Genomic DNA, 24,185 nt, shown 5'->3' on the forward strand with positions numbered 1-24,185 from the left:
CAGAAGACAGAGTAGTACTCTGGTCCTTAGGGCTGTAAGTTGGATGGGAACAACTTCAGAAAAAGAACTGATGGCTTTACTGGCACATCCTAGGAAGGTTGCAAAGTGAGGGTTCTTTCCTTCAAATCTTTAGATCTCTCCATCAATTCATTTGGCCACTTCCATTTCCTCCTCCCTATCGGGTCTGTCAGTATCTCGCCGGGAAGAAGTGAACATTTTATTGCACTTTTGTGTTTAAGATTATTCCCCCTTCCATGTTAACACCAATTTCAGTAGCAACACCTCTTCCCCGCCCCGCCCCCCATATGACACACTGCTTTAGGTGGCCTAGATACTTAAGCAGCATCCTCACTGGTACTGGAGAAAATAAAACATGTTCACATTGCTGTGCATGTCAAATCACCCGGCTTATACTAAACTGTGATGTGTGTTTGGGTGAATGAATAACCTAGCGTTACTTTTAAATAGTAACAGCGTAGACTTTAGAAGTCCGAAGCAGTGGAAAGAAGGGAAGGAAGACCCGGGGATATGCCCACAGTCAAGGAAGCTGAAGCTCTGCACCAAGCCCCAAAGAGTGTACGCGTGTGCGTACGTGTCAGAGCCTCGGAAAGGGCATGCGGCGCACGCGCGGAGGCCCAGAGAAGGCTTTCGCGAGGCGGCCTCAGTTCCGACATTTTGCTACTATTTGTTCAGTGGCGCAGCCTCTCTCTACGCCAAGGCTGGTCAACCTTCCCCTCGGCTTCTTTTCCGCCCCGCCTCTCCCCAGGTTCTTTGCCAGAGTCAACCAAGCGCAAAGGGCCACCCATCAATCCCTTCGACCCCGCCCCGCTCCGCCCAGTCCCGGATACCAGGAAAACCCGGAACACATAGTCTCGATCAGTGGTTCTACTAATGTCTCCTGAGGTGGGGAGGGGGGAAAGGGAGGAGGGCGGACTTAGTGAGCATGCGCTGAAGGACAGGAGTGCTCATGCGCAATGGCCCCGGTGGGGGCTCGGGAACGAGTTGAGCCTGCGCGGTGGGTGGGTCCCGTGGTTGAGGTCGCAGTTGTGGCCACTGGAGGAAAAAGGGAAGAGGAAGAGGAAGGAGGGGCGGAGAGGTTGGCCGAACCCGGAAGTAGGTAGATGGTAGGAGGGAGCGCGCCTGTAGTGGAGCTCGGCGGCCGGGAGGCAGCGGAGGCGCTCTGAGGAGGCGGTAAATGGAACTGGGGCGGCTGCCTCGGGAATTCGGGGTGGGAAGCGCGGCGGGTTCGCCGCAGGCCAGGGCCTCCCTACTCGAGGAAGGGTTTCTCCCTTTCGTCCTCTGTTGTCCCTGCGCCTCGCCCGTCCTGGCGCTGTCACACTCCTGGGCTCCCGGGTCTGAGGGGACAAATCTCCTCTCCCCCCTCCCGCCGCCCCCCCACCGGAGAGCTGTGGTGTGGGGAGGACTGTGATGACCCAATCACAGGCTGGACCATCCGCCCCCAGCCACACCCCCTTCTCTGAAGGCTTCTTCCTCTAGTGTCCTCACCATCCCATCGTCCAGTGAGTCGGGCTTGGCAGGTGTTTCCTTTAAAATTTCCTTTAAAATTGTTCTTTTGTCGGCTTTCTCGACTTCCCCCTATCTCTCCAATCTCCCAGCCCTAAGATGTTAAAACACTTAAGTGTGTAAGCTTTTGGATTTGTTTGTGTTTTTGATCTCATTCATTTAATGATAGACAACTGAATGAAAAGGGCTTTGAATAAATACATTGAAGTCGCCAGTGCGGATATGTTATAGGGTTCTTATTATTTTGCAGACCATGAAACCCTTCCTCACACCTTTCCAGAAGGTGTTACCCAAGATTGAAGCTAATTTTCCTTTTTAAGCCTCTTGAGACACCTATGAAGCTTCTTGTCCTGAAATTGCATTATTGCAATGAAGAAAAGGAGAAAGGTTACTGTAAATTTTGACGAGAAGATCCATCTAGGCCATCATAAAGATTCTTCTGATGGAAACAGTGCAGTGGATAGCGACCAAGTGACCTTTAGTCATTCTACGGAAGGATCTACTCCTGAAGATCTTCAGTGTTATCAGCAACTTCCTCCATCACCAGATCAGAGAAAGCTTCTGAGTTCTTTGCAGTATAATAAGAATTTGCTGAAATATTTGAATGACGATAGACAAAAGCAACCATCTTTCTGTGACTTACTTATAATTGTCGAAGGAAAGGAATTTAGTGCACACAAAGTTGTTGTTGCTGTTGGCAGTAGTTATTTTCATGCTTGTTTGAGCAAAAATCCAAGCACAGATGTTGTCACTCTGGATCATGTAACACATTCTGTTTTTCAGCATTTGCTTGAATTTCTCTACACATCAGAATTTTTTGTCTATAAGAATGAGATACCTCTAGTTTTAGAGGCTGCAAAATTTCTGGACATTATAGATGCAGTTAAGCTGCTAAATAATGAAAATATTTCTAATTTTCCTTCTGAAATAACTGAAAAGACATCCCCAGCAGAAACTCTAAGTGAATTGGCAGGCAGGTTGTCAAACAGTCACCAGTGCAAATTCTGCAGTAGAAATTTTTGTTATAAGAAGTCTTTAGAGAATCATTTGACCAAAACTCACAGATCCCTATTAATAGGGAAAAAACATGGGTTAAAAATGCTGGAAAGAGGTTTTTCAGCAAGAAGATCAACAAGGAATAGAAAGTGCCCTGTAAAGTTTGAGGACAGTGATAATGAAAATGAAAGTGGTGAAATATCAGACAATTTTGATAAAGACAATTTGGATAAGGTTGCTTTTGATACGGAAAAGTCAGATAAAAATGACTCTGAGGATGCTGGAAGTGAGTACAATGCTGATGCAGAAGCACAGGAGGAGGAAATGTCAGATGAATACTCTGAAGGGGAAGAGCAAAGTGACAAAGAACATAATGATGCAGAAGAGGAGCCTGAAACTGCTGATTCAGTAGGAAATATCCATGATGGGTTAACTCCAGTGGTCATTCAAAACAGTAACAAAAAAATATTGCAGTGTCCTAAATGTGATAAAACATTTGACCGAATAGGTAAGAAACAACCCTGTCTCATATTTTAATGCTGTTTTAACTTTGTAAATTTGGTTGATTCTTTGTGAAGTTTGCAACTAATTTTTTTAGCATTAGAGAAGACATTTGTTACCATTAAAAAATTTTAAAATTATTGTGACTTGAATTCAAATATGCTAGCTTAGAGCATGTACTTTTTCCCCCTCTTTCTTTACATGGTGAAGGTGAATACCCTTCACTCATATACTTTGCAATTATTTGGTATGAAAAGTACTGTTAATATTATGAAGTCATTTAATTAAGTCTATGAAGTGCTTGCTCTGAAACTGAAAGCAGACTTGTAAATACAACTACTGGTCTTATATACTTACACTACTGGTCTTAGGTCATTAAAAAAATACTAGTTAAATAACTTATAGGTAAGCCGTGATGTTTATTCTTGCTAACAAACATTTATTAAATGTTTTAGTGCAAGGAGCTCTTCTAACTAGGTGAGGAAGGGGTAGGTAGAAAGATGAGTTAAAGCCTAGGTTTTGCCCTACAAGAGCTTATGAACTAGTAGAGGAGTTAAGGACACAACTATTTAAATGCGTAGAAGAAATATGAGTATAGTATGAAAGTGTCTGAGGTAGTTTCTTTGTAATTGTTGGGGATCCTGCAAAACTTCATGGAGGAAACAACTGAGCTTGAGCAACATTTTGTTGGAAGGAAATTGGAAAGATATCATTTAACAATTTTTTCCTGTCATGTTTCCAGGGTGAATTTTTCACATCCCTTAAAATGTTGTTTTTTAAAGAAACAGGAACAAAAATCTTTGTAGTATTTAGAGCTAGAGTCCAGCCTTCTTATATTGCAGATGAGGAAACTGAGACCGAGAGAAGTGAAAGTAATTATCAAGACAGAACTTGAACCCAAGTCTTCTGTACTGTTGCCTTTATATGCAGTAATACACATGTTATAGTTAAATGATTTATATGAAAATTTATTAGTTACTAATTCTCTAGGGGGTTAATTAGTAATGAAGTCTTTATTCAGTAAGTTCTCTGATATTCAATATGATTTAGGAATGGGATGTTTTGATGATATTACTATGCTATCAATGAGCAGATATGGATGGTAAGGCTAGTCACAGAACTTAAATCCAAATCTTTATTTAACCACATATGCTCATAAGGGGATTTCTAAATTTCAGAGAATATGAAGATAGGAAAATGTAAGTAATGTTAAAACTTCTCTGAATATAATTTTTTTTTCTTACTTTTCCAAAAGTATTTATGAATCAGTCTCACAGAGCTCTAGGGACATATAGAAAACATCAATTAGTGATTTTTGGATGAAAGAAAACTAGATAAACAATGTTTGTAGAAAGTACTAGTTAGCAGTGATTTATGGATGAGGAAAAGATAAACCAACTTTGCTATTCTAGTCAGGGGATGAATTTGTACATGGTATATAGAATTTTAAAAGTTTTTGAATTTAAATTATGGATTAGTCATTTTAAAATGTTTTATGTTTATTGAGAAAATAATTTTCTGATTGTGTGTGTGTGTGTGTGTGTGTGAAAGATTTACTGCTCAGTCTTTTTAGTTAAACAAGGGTGAGTTAAAAATTCTATTTCTAAACAAATCTTATTTGGGCAGTTGGAAAATGTAAAGTTATAGTCCTAAACCATGGATTCATCTCTAGAAATTTTGTAATGTTGGCTATTATTTATCAATTTTATTTAGCACCTAGTTTCATAAAGTGCTGATAACATTTTAGTATCAAAATATGATGTAGTATTTGAGAACTGCTATCACCAGATCTGTAATTTTCTGTCTGCTAGCAATTCTTTCAGTCCCTCTGTTCCCACTGACCATTCCCCTTCTCCCAGATGCTTTGATTTGAGTGCTTTATGTACACACCCTTCATTGTGGGCCTGGACCTGGAACTGCACCTTAGGAGATGTGCTGGGCTCAAAGTGTTGGTGTCTTTTGAAGAAAGGATTCCCCTAAGCTTTGTTCTCTAATTTTGCCCAGATCTCCCTGAGTGGGGTTTTTACTCAGTCTCACTACATTCCAAAGTGCAAAGGCCAGACTGTATACCTAGACATGTTTCCTCTATGTTAAACAGGTTATGGCTAGACTTTACATTATGAATGGTAGCTGATAAATTGATCTTCTTGCTCATGTTACTTCTCTGCTTCCAGGTTGGAAGGATCCAGAAAAAGTTATGATCAGGCCCAGAAGCATTTGATCTTAATATACTAGGACCATAATCTTTATTTTGCCAATCTGATTCCATTTCCCTTTCTTTTGTAAGCAACAGGTGTAGACATTGTCTTGTATACAGTTATGCCTTTACTCAACGCTTATTAATGACTCACGTATTAGCTCCCTTCTGAGATAGAGAATGCCTAATGACTCCTTGCCCTGCAAATGCTCTGAAATTATAGTAACAAAAACCAGTGGAAAATAAAAACAAGAATAGAGACAGGTATAATGTGTTGCCAGTGAGTAAATTTATATGGTAAGATTGGTCACAGGACTTAAATCCAAATTCCTATTTTATAATTAACCTGAGGTCCATGGACTTGTTTTTAACTGTATTTCTTTATAATTCATTTTCCTTATGAGAAGGGGTCCTCCGACTTCACCAGACTTTCAGAGAGGTCCATGATATACAGAAAAAGTTAAGAACCTCTATTTTAGGGGCTACCTCGAGTTCAGGGTTTTTATTATGACTTAGACCTGTTAACTCCCAGTCTGAAAGGACAGTTGCCTTTGGTCCATAGATCCCTAAAAATATATTTCTTCCGAGGATATCTAGAATTAATGTCTATATTAATAATATTCTAGTTAATAATTTCAAAAATATTTCTTTAGAGTGCCATAATAACTGTAGCGTGCCTTAATTTCACGTGAAATTATCAAATGACTCTAAATTAACTCTTGAATTTTTGTAAATTAGTGATTTAAAACGAAACACCCAACTTGAATAAATTACAAACCATCTAAAAAAGCCCAAACACATTAAAATTTATTCAACTGTATGCATTTCATTTTAGTGTCCATAAAAGAGTTTGTATTGATTATTGTTATCTTTCCACGTCTACTGGTGGTTTCTGTTTCCTGATGTTGTTAGAAAATATTGACTAGGGAAAGTATCAAGAGTGTTTAATATTCAAATGCATCTATGATCTTGTTGATTTGGGTGTTCCCCGCATTGATGTAGATCAAAACCTATTGTGTCCAAGGCCTTTTATAAGTTAATCACAGGTCTTCCCAACATGTTTGAGTTTTGCCTGATTGCCCCCACCATTGCAAGCCTGCTGGTAGTGCACTTAAGGCTGTTCATCTTTTGGTCAACAAGTGACCAACTTGCTCTTTTTTTTGTTGTTATAATTTTTTCCAGTGACATCCTTTACTTCTCTTCTTCAAAGTTCTTGATTAAGTATTTCAGCCAGCTTTAGGCTTACCATATGACTTTCTAGCCTCCTCTGTAATAGGTTCGTGTCTCAGGGCCATAAAACAATATTGGCAGAATATTGGTATTAAAAATATGTGATTTCATTTATGGAAGAAGTTTGAGGTCATTGAGGAACTTTGCAGTTTCCTAAAAGCAGTCTAGCCTGTTCTTCTTCTCTTGTTTGCTGCTGGACCCAATTTATATTTTTGTAGTGTCATCTGTGGATGCTGGAGCTTGCATGCTTGCTCTCGCACTTTCTCTTTTTCTCACACACACACACACACACACACACACACACACACACACACACACACACCCCATTCAACTGTATGTCATTATTTAGGCAGCAAAATTTAGTAGAGAAAATAAATATTTTAAAATTTGACTCCTACTTGATTTGCAAATATAACTAACTACTTAACTTCGTTATAATTTTTGGAATGATGTTTTAGATGCTTTATTTGTATTTCCCAAATAAGACAGCAAGGGAAGAGGGTGGGTAGTTTTGAATTTAATGAAACAATATTCATGGAAGTTGAGATAAAAATATCAATGTTGTTTTAATGTTTTATTTTTTGAGATACTTTAGTGTAAGGAAATACCATTGCAAAAATTTTGTTTAGACTTTAATGTTATATTAAGTTCTTTTGGAAATATGTCATTTCAGAATAGTCAGTATTATTTAACATTCTTTTTATTTGTTTGATAATAGTTTGATCACAAATTATATCAGATAGAAAATTGTTTCTAGCCAAATGCATAACTTCTAACTTCAGTTTCAAAAGATTGTTTGGAAGAGGAGTAAATAATTTTGAAGGAGATTTCGAAAGTTTTGGAATTGTGACAAAAGCTAGAGGTTGCATTTGGAGAGAGGACATTTGGGAGAATTTGAAGGAGAGGTTGGAGGAAGAGGATTCAACATAAGGATCTAAGAAGAAAGAACTAAAGAGGAAGAGTTGAGGAAGAGAAAGATAAAAAGGCCTGGAGGTGAAAGAGCAGGAAATTAAGTAAGTGTGGTAAGAAAAGACAAGTTGATAAGTCAGTGTAAAAAGTTAGTAAGACAAAGGGGAGAAAATTGAATGTGGCCATTAAGGTGCTAAAGAAGTATGTAGGGAAGTTACAGCTCCAGAATGAAAGATAAAACAGGCAGTTAACTATTGGAGTTCTCCAAGACAGCTCATAGAAGATACAGATAAGGCATTGTGATATAGTGGATGGAATGTTGGACTTACGAGTCAAAGATAAATTCTATATCAGACTCTATGTGAACCTGGGTAAAGCTGCTTGACCTCTCTGAACTTCAGCTCGTCATATGTAAAATGAGGGGTCTGAACTCTCTAACCTAAACTCCCTTCTCTCTTTAAATCTATGGTCCTGTCACTAAGAACAGGAAGAATTTTGTAGTTACCTAAGCATTTGTTTTATTCCATCAATAAATGACTCTTATCTATGCTTAATGGAGCATAGATAAGTTCTTCCTTGAATAGAGGGTGGAGAGGCTTGAGGACTTTACCTCTCTAGGTTATGAAAGGAGCTTAAAGTGTTCTTTAAAACAAAACAAAAACACGAAAGTGACTTCTATCATGAACATGAAGAGGAAAGATTTAAGAGACAAAGGAAATAATGACCTGTGTCAGGAAGTTGGAGGGTGGATAAACTGAAGAAAGTGAGGAGGGACCACTGAATACTTTTGTGATATGAGGCTCCTCCTGAAGACAAAGATGAATTCTTAAGACGAAGCTTTGCTTAATCTCTAAGAAGTAATGTTGTGGATGCCCAAGAGTAGTAGTGGCTATGCATTCTTTCTGAGAAGTATTGAGGCATATAAATAATAAATGAGTCTGTCTTCCCAGGATCTGTACCTAGGATGTTGACACAGAATCTCCCAAGATTTCTCAAACCAGATGATTAGCAGTGATTCATGGGTATAATTGATAATATCAAAAGGATTCTAAATGGAATTTCTAAAGATTATGCAGCGTTTGGCAAGAAACTAAAAGGCTTGAGGATCTTAGAGGTTAGTTTGTAACTGTTGTTGATCTGAGGCAAAGGCTTCAGAGAAGAGGGAAGTTGGGAAAATGAAGAGTTGGTTAGGAAGATGGTATCAGAGAATAGGTTTTCGATTTCTGGACCATTGCTTAAATTATAGAAATGATGTGCCTGGCCAGAGATGAAATGTGCCTAACATTTTTCCTTTTTTCTTCCTCCTTTTCCTGAAGTTTGGAAAATTGCCTACCTATGGTTACCAGTCCATACTATAGAGTAACTATGATGTTGGAAGAAGACAACTAGAGATTTACAAGAGGCAAAATCAAAGGGAGGAATTGCACATACACAAAATATGGGTAAAAAAGATGAAAAACCAGAGATCTTAATACAAAGAGGCAAATGTGACTTCATGGTTATCACTGAACTTCCTGTCATGAAACCCATGCCTGGACCATGGCACTAGAAGAGTTTACTTTATTCAAAAGAAATAGAACTGGTGAAAGCAGGAGTGGTGGGGGTAGAGCACACTGCCTGACACATGGCAGGTGCTTAATAAATGTTAATTGAAAAGTATTGTATGCTAAGGAGGTATACTAATGAAGAAATGGCACTGGGAGGCATGGCAGAAATGACTTGAATGAAGGTAATTGGAGACTGAAACAGAAATAGTAATCTCACTGGAGTATGTTATAGGTTACCTGTTCAGAAAAAGGAAATACACGAGTTTAAATTGAGAGAGGAGAAAGGCAAATGTTACCTTTATATTCAAAAAGAAAAGGTAGAGATGAGTGTCTCCAAACCATAGGTTAACTCAGACTCGAATTTCTGGCCAAATTCTAGAACATTATTAAAGGGATTTTTAGTGAACACATTAGTGAACATCTAGAAAAGGAGCAGTCATCACAAAGAGCCAGTGTTGCTTTATCAAGAGTAGACTTCATGGTGCTAGAATAAAAGTTGCTTTGATTTGCACGTGGGAATGATGGGGCATGGTCCAAACTGAGATCTTAGCCCCTTGCCCCAAAGGGAATCTGGCTCCCCTTTGTCTACAGGCCCCAGCCCCTCATCTCTCTTTGAAAGCCTTAGCTTACCTTTTAATCTTATTCAGATGCGCCTTTGCCCCTTGCCCTAAAAGAATCTGGCTCCCTTTTGTCTATGGGCCCCAGAAAGCCCTTACTCTTGTTTCAAATGGTTCCTTATCGACTCCCCTTATCTCCCTTTGGAAGCCTTAGCCTACACCTTTTTGCCTTACTCAGATGCCTTCCAGCTCCCTCCATTACAGGCCCCATAAAACACTTAAACTACTCCCCTTATCTCCCTTTGACCAATGCCTTCCTGTTCCCTCCATTATCTATTCCCGTTGTCTATTCAATCTCTCAGACCTCCCCAATTAGAATTCTTACCTAGACCGTTTTTCCCAACCCCCTTCTCTGGCCACCCAAAGTTATGTTAGCATTTAAGATCCACTCTGGCCCCCATTCAGATGCTGAGAATCTCTCAGACCCCAAAGGATGAGCTTTTCTCATGCCCCTACTCTTTATGGGTGTCACATGACCTGCGTGATTTATCACTAATATACTTTTCCTCTGGCTGAAGAAGATTTGAGTTGAATTCATGCAGGCTGGGCCCAGTACCGCGAGCTTGGGGTGTCTCCCAGCAGCACCTCAAAAGTCCTAGACCTCTTCAGGTAGAGTGCTGTAAGACAATTTACTTAGATTTCAAGAAATCACTTGACAGTCTTTGATGTTCTTCCTGTGGACAGAATGAGTATATATGGGCTAGATGGCAGTAACATTAGATGGATTTGGAACTATACTTGATTGGGCTCAAAGTATAGTCTTGTTTCAGTGGAATGATTCTCTAGTGTAATGTACTAGAGATCTGAGAACACCAAAGATGAAGTACTTGTCAAATTTGCATGTGGCATTAAGCCAGAAAGGATAGGTAATGTTTTGATGTCATTATACTTTGTCAGACAGTGTCTAACAAAGTTAAAGTCAAAAGTCAAAGTTTAAGAGATATATACAAAGTGCTGTACTTGGTTTAAAAAAAATCTTCAGAGACATGATTGGAATGGGAAGGTTAGATAAAATTTCAGCTTAAAAAGGTGTAAGGGTTTTAGTAGACTACAAGTTTAACGTGAGTCAACAGTGTGATAATACAATCAAAAGTGCATGATGTTACTCTATTAAGAGACTCATAGTGTCCCAGATGAGAGGTGTGATTTCACTTTATTCAGTCCCATTTAGACCATATATGGAAGACAACGTCCAGGATTAAGTAACCAGAGTAATGAAGTCAGTCAATAAACATTTGTCAGGCACCTACTATGTGCCAGGCACATGCCAAACACTGGAGATAAAAAAGAGGCTAAAGACAGTTCCTGCCCTCAGGGAGCTCACAATCTAATAGAGGAGAGAATAAGCAAACATATATGTACAAACAAGTTATATACAGGATAAAAAGGATATAATTTAAAAAGGGAAGAGACTAGAATTAAGAAGTGTTGGACTATTAGGCAGAGATGAGGAGAGAAAACATTCTAGGTTTAAGTAATGGCCAGAGAAAATGGAGTGACTTGTTCGTGGAACAGCAAAGAAAGTCAGTGTGAAGGTATTGAAGAGTAAGTGTCAGGCAGTTATAAGAAGACTGGAAAGGTAGAAGAGAGCTATGAAAAACAGATAGGAATTTGTATTTGATGCTGGAGTTAATAGGGAGCCACTGGAGTTTTTTGAATAGGGAGGTTAATAGGGTTGGACTTTAGGAAAATCGCTTTAGTAGCTGAATGGAAAATGGATTGGAGTGGAGGAAGGGTATGGAATAGTTCATGTGGAAGATGATGAGGGCCTGTACCAGAGTGGTGGCTGGGTTAAAGAACAGAAGGAGGCATATTTGAAAAGTGTTGCAAAGGTGAAATCATCAGGCCTTGGCGGTATGAGGGCAAGAGATAGTAAAGGAGTTTAGGATGATACCTCTTTTGAGAGCCTGAGGGACTGGGAAGATAGTGGTAATAGAGAAGTTAGGAGCAGGAATATCTTGGGGGAAAGCTAATAAATTCCATTTTGGACATGTTGAATTTAAGATGTCTATTGGGCATCCATTTTGAGATGTCTAAATGGCAGTTGGAGATGCAGATTGGAGGTCAGCAGAGTTTAGAGTTGATAGGTAGATTTGGGAGTCATCAGCATAAGAGATGGTAATCAAATCCATGGGAGCTGATGAAATCACTAAGTGCACCCCCTTCATCTGGAAAATCTATGTAAAATTTTTGGCTCTCTCTTTGTATCAGAGAAGTCTGAATTATTATAGTATTAAAATATTGTACAATACTATACATATATTTTATGCATTTCTGAGTTTCTAAACTTTTTCTGTGTTGTCTAGTGGCCTTTGTGTGTTGTCTGTGGCTTCTGCAAAACTGTCTCAAAATTCCCATTTAATTTCTTATGCGGACTTGTGATATATTGAAACTGAAGTGGGTAAAGTCATGATGTGGGAGGGATAACTGTAGTATAGAAAGAGAAGAGAAGAGACCCCCCGGAAAAAACAGGTAAGATTAGGGTGATCTGGATGAGGATTTGGCAAAAGATTAGTCTGATAGGTAGAAGTAGGAGGAATTGGTGAGAATGGACAAAAGGCCATTGGATGTGGTAATTAAGAGATCTTTGGTAACTTTAGAGGGAGCAGTAGAATAATGAGGTCAGAATCTGAATTGTCCTTTGTTTTCAAAAAGGACCAAGGGGAGCATGGGGTGTTATCTTAACTTGCCAATGAATTGGATTTAAACGAGGCAGAGGTCCACAAAGTTGTTAGCTTCATTCTCTCTTTCAGAGTCATCTGAGTCCAGTGGCAAGACAAAAGTCTGGGTGGATAGCGATGGCCCAGGATGCAGTCAATGACCTTGGCATCTTCTGATGTCTGACCAAGCTCTAATCACTTCGCAGTGCCTGCTTTAGCCTCCTTTATGGCTGTAAGGCATAGAGTGAGAGGAAAGGTGGAGGCACCTATTGTAGATGGCCTTTTTGAGTTCAGTCATAAATTCAGGGATGGAAGGAACAAGTGAGAGTTTTTTGAGGATGGGGGAGGTGTGGGCATGTTTATAGGCAGTAGGGAAGGAACTGTACACAGGGAAAGGTTGAAAACAAATAACAAAATTGGGATGAGAGAGGGGACAGTCTGAAGAGTTTCAATATCATATGAGGATTACTTGAAGGAACTTGGAATGCTTAGCCTGAAGAAGAGAAAGTTTAGGAGGGATAAAAGAGCTGTCTTCAAACATTTAATGGGTTCTAAAGTGAAATAAATTGATTAAATTTGTTTTCTTTGGTCCCAGGTGTTTGATTAGGAGCATTGTGTAGTTGTAGAGAGTCAAATTTAGGCTTAATGTAAGGAGAATCTTATTATCGATTAGAGCTGTGCAAATTTGATGTATCAAATTTTCACTCACTAGAGTTCTCATGTAAAGGCTGCATAATATCACTTGTTGGATTTGTGGTAGAGAGGATTCTTATTTAGGTATAAATTGGATTAGATGACCTTTGAGACTCCAACTGCAACATTCTGTGAAATATGTAACTAGAGTTTAGGTAGAGATAGGAGCTAATGATAAACGTTTGTAACTCATCTGCAGGGAAGTGCAAGTAATATATGGTAGACTTTCAGGGGAGGAATTCTAGAGAGAAGAGGGTCAGAGACTGACCTTATGGATTCAGAAACTGATACTTAGGTGGGGGCAGGGGGAGGTGATGATGGAGTCTAAGAAGGAATTGATGTAGTTATTGGAGGTGGAGAGGGCAGTGTTAACAGAATCTGAAGAGAGAAAATATCAAGGGATGTGATATTGGGAAGGTATTTTAAATGCTTTGGAAAGGCCAAGGACTGAACAAAGGCCATTCATTGACTTGGTTATTGTAATGTTAACCTTGGAGACAGCAGTCTCAGTGAGTGGTAGGTCCTGAAGCTAGATTTGAGTGAGTTAAGGAATATATGTGAGTATATGGTGACAAAGTGGTGGAAGTAGTCTGTTTCTTTTTTCAGTAGTTTTGCAATGAGGAGTAGCTCTTGACTGGGTAGAAGGAAAAAAATTATTATTATTTTTATTATTATTATTGTTTGGTTGAAAGCCCAAAGACCTTTTGTAAGGAGAAGGGAAAATCTAGTAGAGAGGGAATGATTGATAGGACAAGATCCCAAAGGAAATAATAGGGTATTGGATTAGAGACTCAAGAGTGAAGAAGTAAAAGCAAGGGTTAAAACATAGGGAGATATTTTGAGGTGCAGAACGGATACAACAGATTTATAGCGTCTCAAAGTTGGCAGGGCCCTTAGAGGTCAGATGGTCCAAACTTTCTCTGAATAGCAATCTCTTTTAGAACATTGTTAACTAAAAGGTCATTAATCCTCTGCTGCTCTTTTCCTTTGCTGCCTGTATCTTTTTACACTTATCTTTTCCTCATGTTCACTACCAAATTCTTAAAATATTTGTTTGTATTTACTGCTTCTACTTCCATACCCACTTGTTGTTTCACCTCTTTGCCTTCTGGCTTTCTGCCCTACCGCTCTACCTAGGTTGTTCTGTTAAGGATTATTAGTGCTCTTTTAACTGCTAAGTCTAGTGATTTTACTGCACCTTTCTGCAGATTTTGACTTTATCAACTATTTTTTTTTCCTTTTAGTGCTACTGTGACACTGTTATTTCCTGGTTCTCCTCCTGCCTTTTTAACCATCTTCACTTTCCTTTACTGTGACATCTTCCAACTCCAGACCCACTAAGGATGGGGTGAACCAAGACTATCTTGGGCCCACTTTACTATATTTTTTCTTTTTTGGAATTTCCTCAGTTTCCATTGATTAAATTATTATTTAATATATTTTATTTGTTTTTGATTTTTCCATATATTACATATAAAATATTCATTTTATCTGTATTATTATTTAATATATGACATGAAAATTTCACAAATTTGCTTCATTTTTTCCACTTACACAACTGCTATTGAAGTTCAAGAACTCATCTCCTTTCCCCTGGAGTTTTTCTGTCTATTCCTAATTAGTTTCTCTGCTTCTAACCTTTCCTCTCTCTAATCTGTCTCACAGTTTTCAAAATAGTCTTTGTAAGGAATGTGTTTCACCCAGTCATTCTTCTGCTCAAAAACATTTCAGCTGTCTCTGTTGCCTCTGGGATAAAATTCATACCCTTTGGCCTAGTATTTAAGCCTCTCCTAGCCTGGCCCCCATTCACTTTTCTTACTCAATCTGTATAACCTCTGTTACTAGCCTTCTTTATCTTAGCTAGGCTACTGCACAAGTGCAAAAACTGCTACTATTTCAGGAATACATTCTCTTCTAGTTACTGACTTTCTGACTATCTCATCTCAAATTTCACCTCCTGTGGAAGCCTTTGCTGACCCCCTTCCCTCTTTTCCTTCACTTTTCCAATCTTCTAGTTGTTAGTGTTCTGCCCTCCTCAAGTTACTTTGTCTTTGGTTGTCTGAATAGATGTTGTATTCCTGAGCTGAATACAGTCTCTTCACTGGTGCTTGAGAGCAGAGACTGTTTTGGTTTTGTACCCATATCTTCTTATACCTAGTAGACACTTAATAAATGTTTGTTGAATTGAAATCTTTTCTTCTTTGGGCCTCAGTTTCCTCAATTATAAAATAAGGTTGGATTCTTCTTTGAGATATCTTCCATTTCTAAGGTTTTCCCTTTCCATCCCCAAATTTAGCTTTTGTATGAGTGATGCCTTTACTTTGATGCCTCCCTGCCCCAGAGTCCCAGCAGGAAGGGAAGAGCAAGTCCTCAGCATGGTTGGATGATGTGTAGCAGATATTTTTAGGTTCAAATTGGGGACTTCTTTTATTTTATAAACGTACCTACATATTATGAGGCAGCTAGATGACTCAGTGGGTAAGTGCTGAGCCTGGAGGAGTTCAAATTTGACCTCAGATACTTACTAGCTTTGTGAGTCTGGGCAAGTGACTTAACTTCTGTTTGCCTCTTGAGAAGGAAATGCAACCCATGGTCAGTATTAGTATGCTGTGGTTCAATTGATGGGCATGGACTTTGTTTCCAATTCTTAGCTATCACAAAAAGTGTTGCTATAAATAATGTGGAGCATATGAGGATTTTTTTCTTATCAATAGAGGGATATAAGCCTGATAATGGAGACTGTTTCAAAGGTGTGGGGAACCTTCCACCTTGAGGCCACATCCCTCTAGGTCCTCAAGTGTGGCCCTTTGACTGAATCCGAACTTCACAGAATAAATCCTTTTATTAAGAATGTCTACTAGACATTTTAGTCACTTTTTTTTGCATAATTACAGATTGCTTTCCAAAATGCATATACTATTTCACGGCTCCACCAGCTGTAGTAATGTGCCTGTCGTTTCACAACCCCTCTAACACTGACTATTTATTACTGTTTTTTTGTCATTTTGCCAATTTCAAGGTTTGAGGTGAAACCCCAGGGTTGTTAAAGGAATGTTACTATATGATTTATTTGTTCTCATTACTTTACATGGTTAGGATAGCTATTTCCAGTTCAGTTTCTGATTGTAAATACATACAGAAAACATTTTTTAAGCAAGCACTTATTGTGTACCCTATACTGTAGGGATATAAATGTAAGCAAGCAAGACTGAAGATAATCCTTCTCCTCAAGGAGGAGCTATGTGTGATGTGTGTGTGTGTGTGTGTGTGTGTGTGTGTGTGTGTGTGTGTGTGTGTGTGTATGTTTATATGTATGATATAGAGACAGTATATACACATGTATATAAATAAAATGTTTATACATATTTGTATAACTTTATGCAGTATATTATTTATTGAAATCATTAGCTGTGGTATTAAACTTTCAGATAGAATTGACCTTGGTCAGAAGTGCTAAGAAATTCTCTTGGGCTGACATAATGACTAATACGAAAGACTGTTTTGTTCATTTGTTTTTAGCAGAAGGAACTTAAGAATATTGTGAATTGTAGCTACTGGGGGAAAGTTAAGGTTCATATTAATAATGTAGTTTATTGTTTTTAGTATGTTTTTGCTGAAAAACATGTGAAGAAAATTTCTAGTTGAGTTGATTTTATGGTGTTGAATTACTATCATAGATTATGCGTTTTTATTCTTTTGAGTAATGATGTAAAAACAAATTATAGATATAGTTTTTCTTTTTGTTTCTTTTCCTATGCCATATTTTGGAAAAACTTTGTTAGATTGCTTGATCTGGAAATGGGGAAGAGTTCATAATTCAGATTTTTTTTCAAAGGAGAATGAAAACATTAAATACAACTCAGTATCTGTCCCGCTTCCCCTCTCTCTTTTTTACTTCAGCCTTCTTTAAATATTGTTCTTGATAATTTAATATTAATAATAGTAATTCACATTTGCATAGCACGTGACAGTATGCAAAGCTCTTTCTTATTGCCTTATGAAACAGGCACTATTACTGTTTTGAGGATAGGAAAGCTGAGGACTCTAAATAGTTTGTGCACAGCTAGAACTCAGTCTCATGATTTGTGACTCTGTGTCCAGTACACTTTCTACTTTGTGAAAGCTTTCTTTTATTACTTTCAGGAGTCAAATACAATCTGTTTGGTTATTTTCATTTTACTTTTGAAATTTTTAATATATATATTTTTAAGTCCTGAACCTGAGCATTAGATAAATTGGTCATTTCCATGTACATGGTAATGAACAGAAAAAAAGAATTGCACACAAAACTGCACATCTCAGTTACGTACAGGTTGCTTTTCTTTTTAAGAATATTAGGTAAACCTATAGCTTTCAAAGGTGTCCTGTTTGTACTTCTTTCTTACCTTCCTTCTGTTTTCTGTGTTAAAAAAAATTCATTGACTCTGTTTCCTTTCTTTTCTTTTTTTTTTTGCTATTCCAATCCCTACTCCCTTTACCTTTCTTTCCTTCCCCCGTCAAAAAACTAAAACACAACAAAGCAAAAAAGGAATCCCATATAATATGTGTGTATAGCCAAGGAAAACAAATTCACACATTGGTTGAGTCTGAAAATGTATATCTTGAAATCTGTCACCTTTCTGCTAAGAGATGCATGCTTCCTCATCCGTCCTTTGAAGTCATGGTTGGTCATCATTCATATTCAAAATTCTCAGTTCTTTAAAGGTTGTTTTTCTGAGTAATGTTTATTGTAGAAATTGTTCTTCAGGTTCTGCTCACTTCACTCTGTTATCACTTTGTATAAGTCTTATTAGGTTTCTGTGAAACTGTCTGTTTCATCATTACTTTTGCACATTATATTTTATAGCATTCATATAGCAATATGTTTATTTCTTAATAGATGTAGCATCTACATCTTTGTTACTACAAAAAGAGCTACTATACATAAATTTGTACATAAGGATCCTTACTTTTTGTTCATCTCTTTAGAGCATAGGACAAATAGAGAAATAGCTGGGTCAAAGAATATACACAGTTTAGTCATTTTGGGGGCATGGTTCCAAATTGCTTTCCAGAATGTCCAGACCAAATCACATCGCTACCAGCAGTGAATTAGTGTGCTTGTTTTCCCCAAAGGCCCCATAATTGTCATGTACCTTCTTTGTCATTTTTGCCAATCTCATATTTGTGAGATTGTGAGATTTGTGAGCATTTCTGTTATTAGTGATGTGGAACATTTTTTCATATGGCTATTGATAGCTTGGACCTCTTTATTTGAAAATGGTCTCTTCATGTCTTTTGAACATTTATCTCTTAGGCAATAGCTCTTGTTATTATAAATTTGAATTTGTTCTTATATATCTTTATTATGAGACCTTTATCAGAGAAACTTTCCATGGAGATTTTCTCCCACTTACCTTTTTCCCTTTTAATTTGTTTGTTTGTTTGTTTTGTGGTGAGGCAATTGGGATTAAGTGACTTGCCCAAGATCACACAGCTAGTGTCAAATGTCTGAAGCCGGATTTGAACTCAGGTCCTCCTGATTCCAGGGCTGGCGCTTTATCCACTGTGCCACCTAGCTGCCCCATTTCTCTTTTAATTTTTGCTGCATCCATTTTGTTTCTACAAAAATCTTTTTAATTTTATACAGTCAGTATCACCCATTTTACCTTCTGTGATCTCTGTCCCTTGTTTGGTAGTGAAGTCTTTCCTATTTTATCCATAGATCTGAAAAATAATTTTTCTTGTTCCTCTAAATTTGTTTGTGATGTGTCATCCTTTATGTCTAAATTATGAATCCATTTGGAGCTTATTTTGGTATGAGACATTCATCTGTGCCTAATTTCTTTCAGATTGCTTTCCAAGTTTCCCAGCTATTTTTGTGCAATAGTGAGTCTTTACCCCAGTGCCCAAAAAGAGTTGTCAAACACTGTGCTTGCTCCCTTCTGTTTCTTTCCTATCCCCTCCCTCCCTCCCCCTCCCTTTCTTTCTTCTTTTTCTCTCCTTCTTCCCTTCTCTCTATACTTCCCCTCTCCTTCCTTTACTTTTTCTTTTGAGCCTTCACTTTTCCTTGCACAGTAAGCTGTTTAGTCATTGGTTCAGAATTTTCCGTCTTCTCCTCTTCTCCAGCCTTTATGTAATTTTCTTTTGCTGTGATCTTTTCTGAGAGATTTTCAATTGTATTTTCCTCATTATTTCTCTTCCTTTCTAGTCTATTAATTTTTTTTCTGACTCATGAGCTGTGTCTTTACTTGTACTTTATTTTGTTGTGCTCCTCATGAGTGTAAAACTTCTGAAATATTCTTTTCTATATGCTTCCTATGATATTACCTGTGTAGATCTTACCTCCTTCTTCCCCCTCCACCCATTATGTCTTTTGAAAATAGCAGTTCATGAGGGAAGCAATGTTAGATGGAAGTAGTGTGTGGAGACACTTATTCCTTCTCTTACCATGATTAGTCTATATTTCTAAGGCCATGTTACATTACCTTAAGGTTATAGTAAGAGGTTACTATATTATAGTAAGATAGTAAGGGATTGCTGGTTAACCCTTTACCCCTCTATTTGTCACTTGCCAATGGGAACTATTATGCACCCCTTCTCATGGCCCTAGTTAATTCTACACACCCACCAATAGTTGTCTTTTGACTTTGGAATTCCTCCATGATCTTTGGTCTCTCCCCTTCCCATGGCCCCTCAAATCCTCTATAATGGGTTATTAGACAGACTTAGACAATATAGGGATCAGTTGTCAGGATCTCTTCATGAGGACAGGAACAATTCCATTTGACTTTCTAGTCCTCTCTCCCTCAGTATTTACTCATTCGCTTCTAACTGCAGTTGAGTACTGTGCTCATCTTTCCTTGTCCAGGCTTCTACCCCTCCATTCAGTTATTGTCTTTTTCTCTTATGTGACTGGGTAAGATCAATTGTCTTTTGCCCTTTGTTGGATTAGGGGAAGGGAAATTAAGGCAGAGTTCATTGCAGGGGATGGTCTTGGAGGCAGAACCTTATTTAAAAGGTTCTGTAGATGTTGAATAGGCCTATAGATGCTGAATAGGAGATCTTATATTTTTTTCTTAGTTTGATGTTGTTAACTCATAAAGTGTTTTGCCTTGTGTGGGATTTCTTATCCTGTAGATTCAGTTTTAGTTGCATGGTGCATCATTCTTTTCTTTTGAGATTTTGAGGTTGGAGAGTTTTGCAGGCAACAACTCTTCCACCTGGTTGTAACCATATAAAAGAAAGTAAAGCCTGGCTAGAGAGGTAGAAACAAACCCATGAAACTGTGGTGTCAATGAAATTAAAGGGGAGAATATTCAGTAGAAGATAATAAAATTCTACAGGGGAGGCCATGGAGGGATGAAGACTGATGATCTGGTCTTAGTGGTTTTTGAGATAGTTTTTTTTTGTTGTTGTTGTTGTTATTTGTAGAGAGGTTAGGAGTAGTGTTGATTGAATGAGATAGTAAGGAATTGGAGGCATAAGGTGTATGAACAACTTGATTGTGAAATTTAATAGTAAAGATGAAAGAGCTAGGATGGGATTGAAGTATTATGCTAATTTTAATCGTTAGGGATACCTGGGCTGGTTTTTAGGTAAATGGGAAACAGCTAATGGAAAGGTAGTGGTTGAAGTTGGATGAGAAAGGCAGGATCCCTTCTAGAGCAAATCCCAGAAAATAAATATGGAATGGAATGTAGGCTATTTATTGAGGAATTAGTTTCAATGAGGATTAGAGTTAGCTGTTTTGTGATCAGAGAGAAAGACATTTTGCCAAAGGGAGGAGGAACGCTGAGCTAGCTCACATCCAGTGGTCTCAGTCATTAGAGTGAGATATGAAACTGTGCTGATGAGGCAGGGAATGAGGTATGGTAACAAAGGTCCTAAAGTCATTGAAGAGATTTAGGATAATAACTAGCAGTAAGGATTGTTAGACTTTGAACTTCAGGAAAAAAAATGTTGGGGAAGGGAATAGATATTGCCAGAGAAATATTTTGGAAGCAACATTAGGGAATAAGGAGCATATTAACCTCCTTTCCTGGCCTTGTGAATTGGAGAGTGTGTATGACTTCTGTTGGAGGGAGTTGCAAGTGGTATCATATTTTCAAGAGAAATCCAGGTCTCCTGAAAGTGATAAGTTGAAAAACTTGAAAATGTAGAGAATTTCTTTAAGAATATATGATTACAAGGGGCAGCTAGGTGGTACAGTGGATAGAGCACTGGCCCTAAAGTCAGGAGGACCTGAGTTCAAATCCATCATCAGACCAAACACTTGACACTTACTAGCTGTGTGACCCTGGGCAAGTCACTTAACCCCAATTGCCTTAAAAAAAAAAAAGAATAGATGATTATAAAGTTAGTGGAGGTTCAAAGAAGGATTTGACCTGACTGGAATAGACCTGAGGATGAGGAGTAGAATGACTTTGTTATAAGGTTGGGTATTCAGGAACTAGTAGTTAGGGCATGTAGTTTTCTCCAGGGTGGTTAAATTAGAGATTTGGATATGGAGAACTAACAAGATTGAAGGTAGATTGGAATAGAATGTTGCCAGTGGAAAGTGGGGCAAGGTTGCTTAGTAGGTACAAATTAGCCCATGGAAGAGCTTGTAGAATTCCTTGTCCCCAGAGTCTTCTAAAGGTTGCCTTCTAGAGGAGGAATTCTTAACTTGTGGTGTATGAACTACAATAGATGGATAGATAGATAGATAGATAGATAGATAGATAGATAGATAGATAGATAGATAGATAGCCAAATTCAAATATAATTGGTTTGCTTTGTAATGTTATGTATTTTATTTTATGCATTTAAAAACATTCTGTGAGGAGTTCCATGTTTCACCAGACTTCCAAAGCAGTCCATGACACAAAAAAGCCCCTCTTTGCAGTTGCATGTATAGAAAGAATGAAAAATAAATTTAATTTTCAGTTAAACTTGATGAATAAAGCTTTTGTGGAAAACTGGTTTGTAATATTTACATGTTATGTTTTAAAGTTTATCTTTTATTTTGTTTCAAGGAATTTATTGGGAAAATGTTAGCTAGTTAGCTAATCCACAAATTTCCTCTAACCTTAGTGTTTTGAAAGTCAGTGAATATGAATGACTTCTTTAACTTTTAATCCTTTTGCTTTTGTTTGGGGTGTGGGGAGGAATAAAGAGCTTGAGAAGAGGTGCAGCTTTAAATGCTTGAGATTTGCCAAAGGTAAAGATGATATTTTTTTGTTAGTGTCTAACTACTATTATATTATATCATTATAATGAGAGGCCAAATAATGTAAAGCGTGACTAAAGAAGCTCTTAAAGCTGGGAAGACCTTGATTCAATTTAACCTCTTGGTGTTCTAGGTAACTGTAAGATTCAAGTTAGAGAAGGTGCTGACTTGTATTGAAAGAGAGTCTTTTGTCTTTTGGCAGTTTCCTTGCCAGGAAGTTCCTAACTAATGAAATCAGAGGTCCCCCCTTGAATGTATTACTTTTTTATTTATAAAGAAAATAAATCTCAATAATTATATGTAGTAAATTTGCTGAATTAATTCTAGTCTCTTTTTTAATAGGAAAATATGAAAGTCACACCCGTGTTCACACAGGTGAGAAGCCCTTTGAGTGTGATATTTGTCATCAGCGTTATTCAACAAAATCTAACCTAACCGTTCACAGAAAGAAGCACAGTAATGAAACAGAATTTCATAAAAAGGAACATAAATGCCCTTATTGTAATAAACTTCATGCAAGTAAGAAGACTCTAGCTAAACATGTGAAGAGGTAAGTATCTACTTTCTTACCATAATTTATTGTCTACAAAAATGATTATTTTTCTAAGTTTACCAAAAAAGTTGTATGTGGCGGGGAGGGTAAAAGGGACAGTCCAGATCTTTGATTTCACTTGAATAAGGGATTCTCTTTGTTCAGACATCTGCCAGTAATACATATGTCCAACTTCCTGTAAGAGACAGCTAGGTGATGTAGTGGATAGAGTCCTGGGCCTGGAGTCTGAAGTTGTTGTCCTGTCATGTTGAACTCTTTGTGACCCCATTTTTGGGGTTTTCTTGGCAGAAATTCTGGAGTATTTACCATTTCCTTCTCCGGCTCATGTTATAGAAGAGGAAACCGAGGCAAGAAGGGTTAAGTGATTTATCCAAGGGTAACATAGCTAGTAAGTGTCTGAGGCTAGATTTGAACTCATGAAGGTGAGTCTTCCCTGATTCTAAGTCCAGTGCTCTATCCACTGCGCCACCTAGCTACTAGGAGTCAGGAAGACCTGAGTTCTAATGTGGCCTTTGACAGTTAGTAACTGGGCGACCCAGGGCAAGTCACTTAACCTCTGCTTCACTTTCCTGAGCTGTAAAATGGGGATATTAAATAGCACCATACCTCCTAGAGTTGTGAAGATATAAGATAATATTTGTAAAGTGCTTAGCACAGTGCCTGGCACATAGTAGGTGCTTAATAAATGTTCTTTCCCTTCTCCTTTAACTCAGTTTTAGTTACCTGGGTGCACTCACTGATTAAATGATTTGCTTATGGTCATATAGCTAGTATAGATCAGAAGCAAGATTTATACCCTGGTTTTTCTGGTTCTGTGATCAGTGCTTTGTCCTCTATAACACACTGCATCTTTTTGTTTGTATGTGTTTTTGTATAAGTGAAACTTGGATAGAGCAGAAATTGAGTCCTGATTGAATCTTAAATTCATATGTCTTTGATATTGAAATGTAGTTTGTTGACATTGAAACAGAAATTTTAACCTTCAATATGTAGAAATACTATGAAGTAGTAGTAGTAACTAACATTTATATATAGCTTACTAGGTGCTATTATTTTGTAATATTATCCCCATTTTACAGGTGAGGAAAACTGAGGCAAGCAGAGGTGAGTCACTTGCCTAGGCTCACACATTAGATCAACCCCATTTGGGGGTTTTCTTAGTAAAGATACTGGAGTGATCTGTTATTTCCTTCTTCAGCTCATTTTATAGATGAGGAAACTGAGGCAATCAGGTTAAAGTGACTCACCCAGAGTCCCAGAGCTAGTAAGTGTCTGAGGTCAGATTTGAACTCAGGTCTTCCTGACTCCAGGCCTGGTGTTCTATCCACTGCATCACTAGCTGTTCTGAATAGTTTTACAAAAACTAAGTAGTCCCAACTCTCGATGAGTTTATATTCTATTCATGTTCATGATGGTTTTGTTGTTGTTGGTTGTTTGTTTATGCTTATCCTGAGAATAGTGAGGTGAAATGACAGTATCCCATAAAATGATATTTGATCACAGCACATTTTCTCTTAAGTGGCTAGTTCATTGGTTCCTACAAAATACTAGTTTTATAAAATTTAAGT

The 24,185-nt window shown here is 37.9% G+C and overlaps 1 protein-coding gene across 1 annotated transcript in view; it reads left to right on the forward strand.

Annotated features, from left to right (window-relative positions):
• Positions 1-1,071: 1,071 nt before the first annotated feature.
• ZBTB41 (zinc finger and BTB domain containing 41) overlaps positions 1,072-24,185 on the forward strand; it is a 68,301-nt gene continuing 45,187 nt past the window's right edge. Inside the window, exons 1-3 of the mRNA XM_020971734.2 lie at positions 1,072-1,191; positions 1,775-3,028; positions 22,407-22,614. Coding sequence (XP_020827393.1) covers positions 1,894-3,028; positions 22,407-22,614 — 1,343 coding nt within the window. The 5' untranslated portion in view covers positions 1,072-1,191; positions 1,775-1,893. The remainder of the gene's footprint in view (positions 1,192-1,774; positions 3,029-22,406; positions 22,615-24,185) is intronic.

Source organism: Phascolarctos cinereus, unplaced genomic scaffold (assembly GCF_003287225.1).
Source record: "Phascolarctos cinereus isolate Bilbo 61053 unplaced genomic scaffold, phaCin_HiC Scaffold_5;HRSCAF=322, whole genome shotgun sequence".
Taxonomy (NCBI): Eukaryota; Metazoa; Chordata; class Mammalia; order Diprotodontia; family Phascolarctidae; genus Phascolarctos; species Phascolarctos cinereus.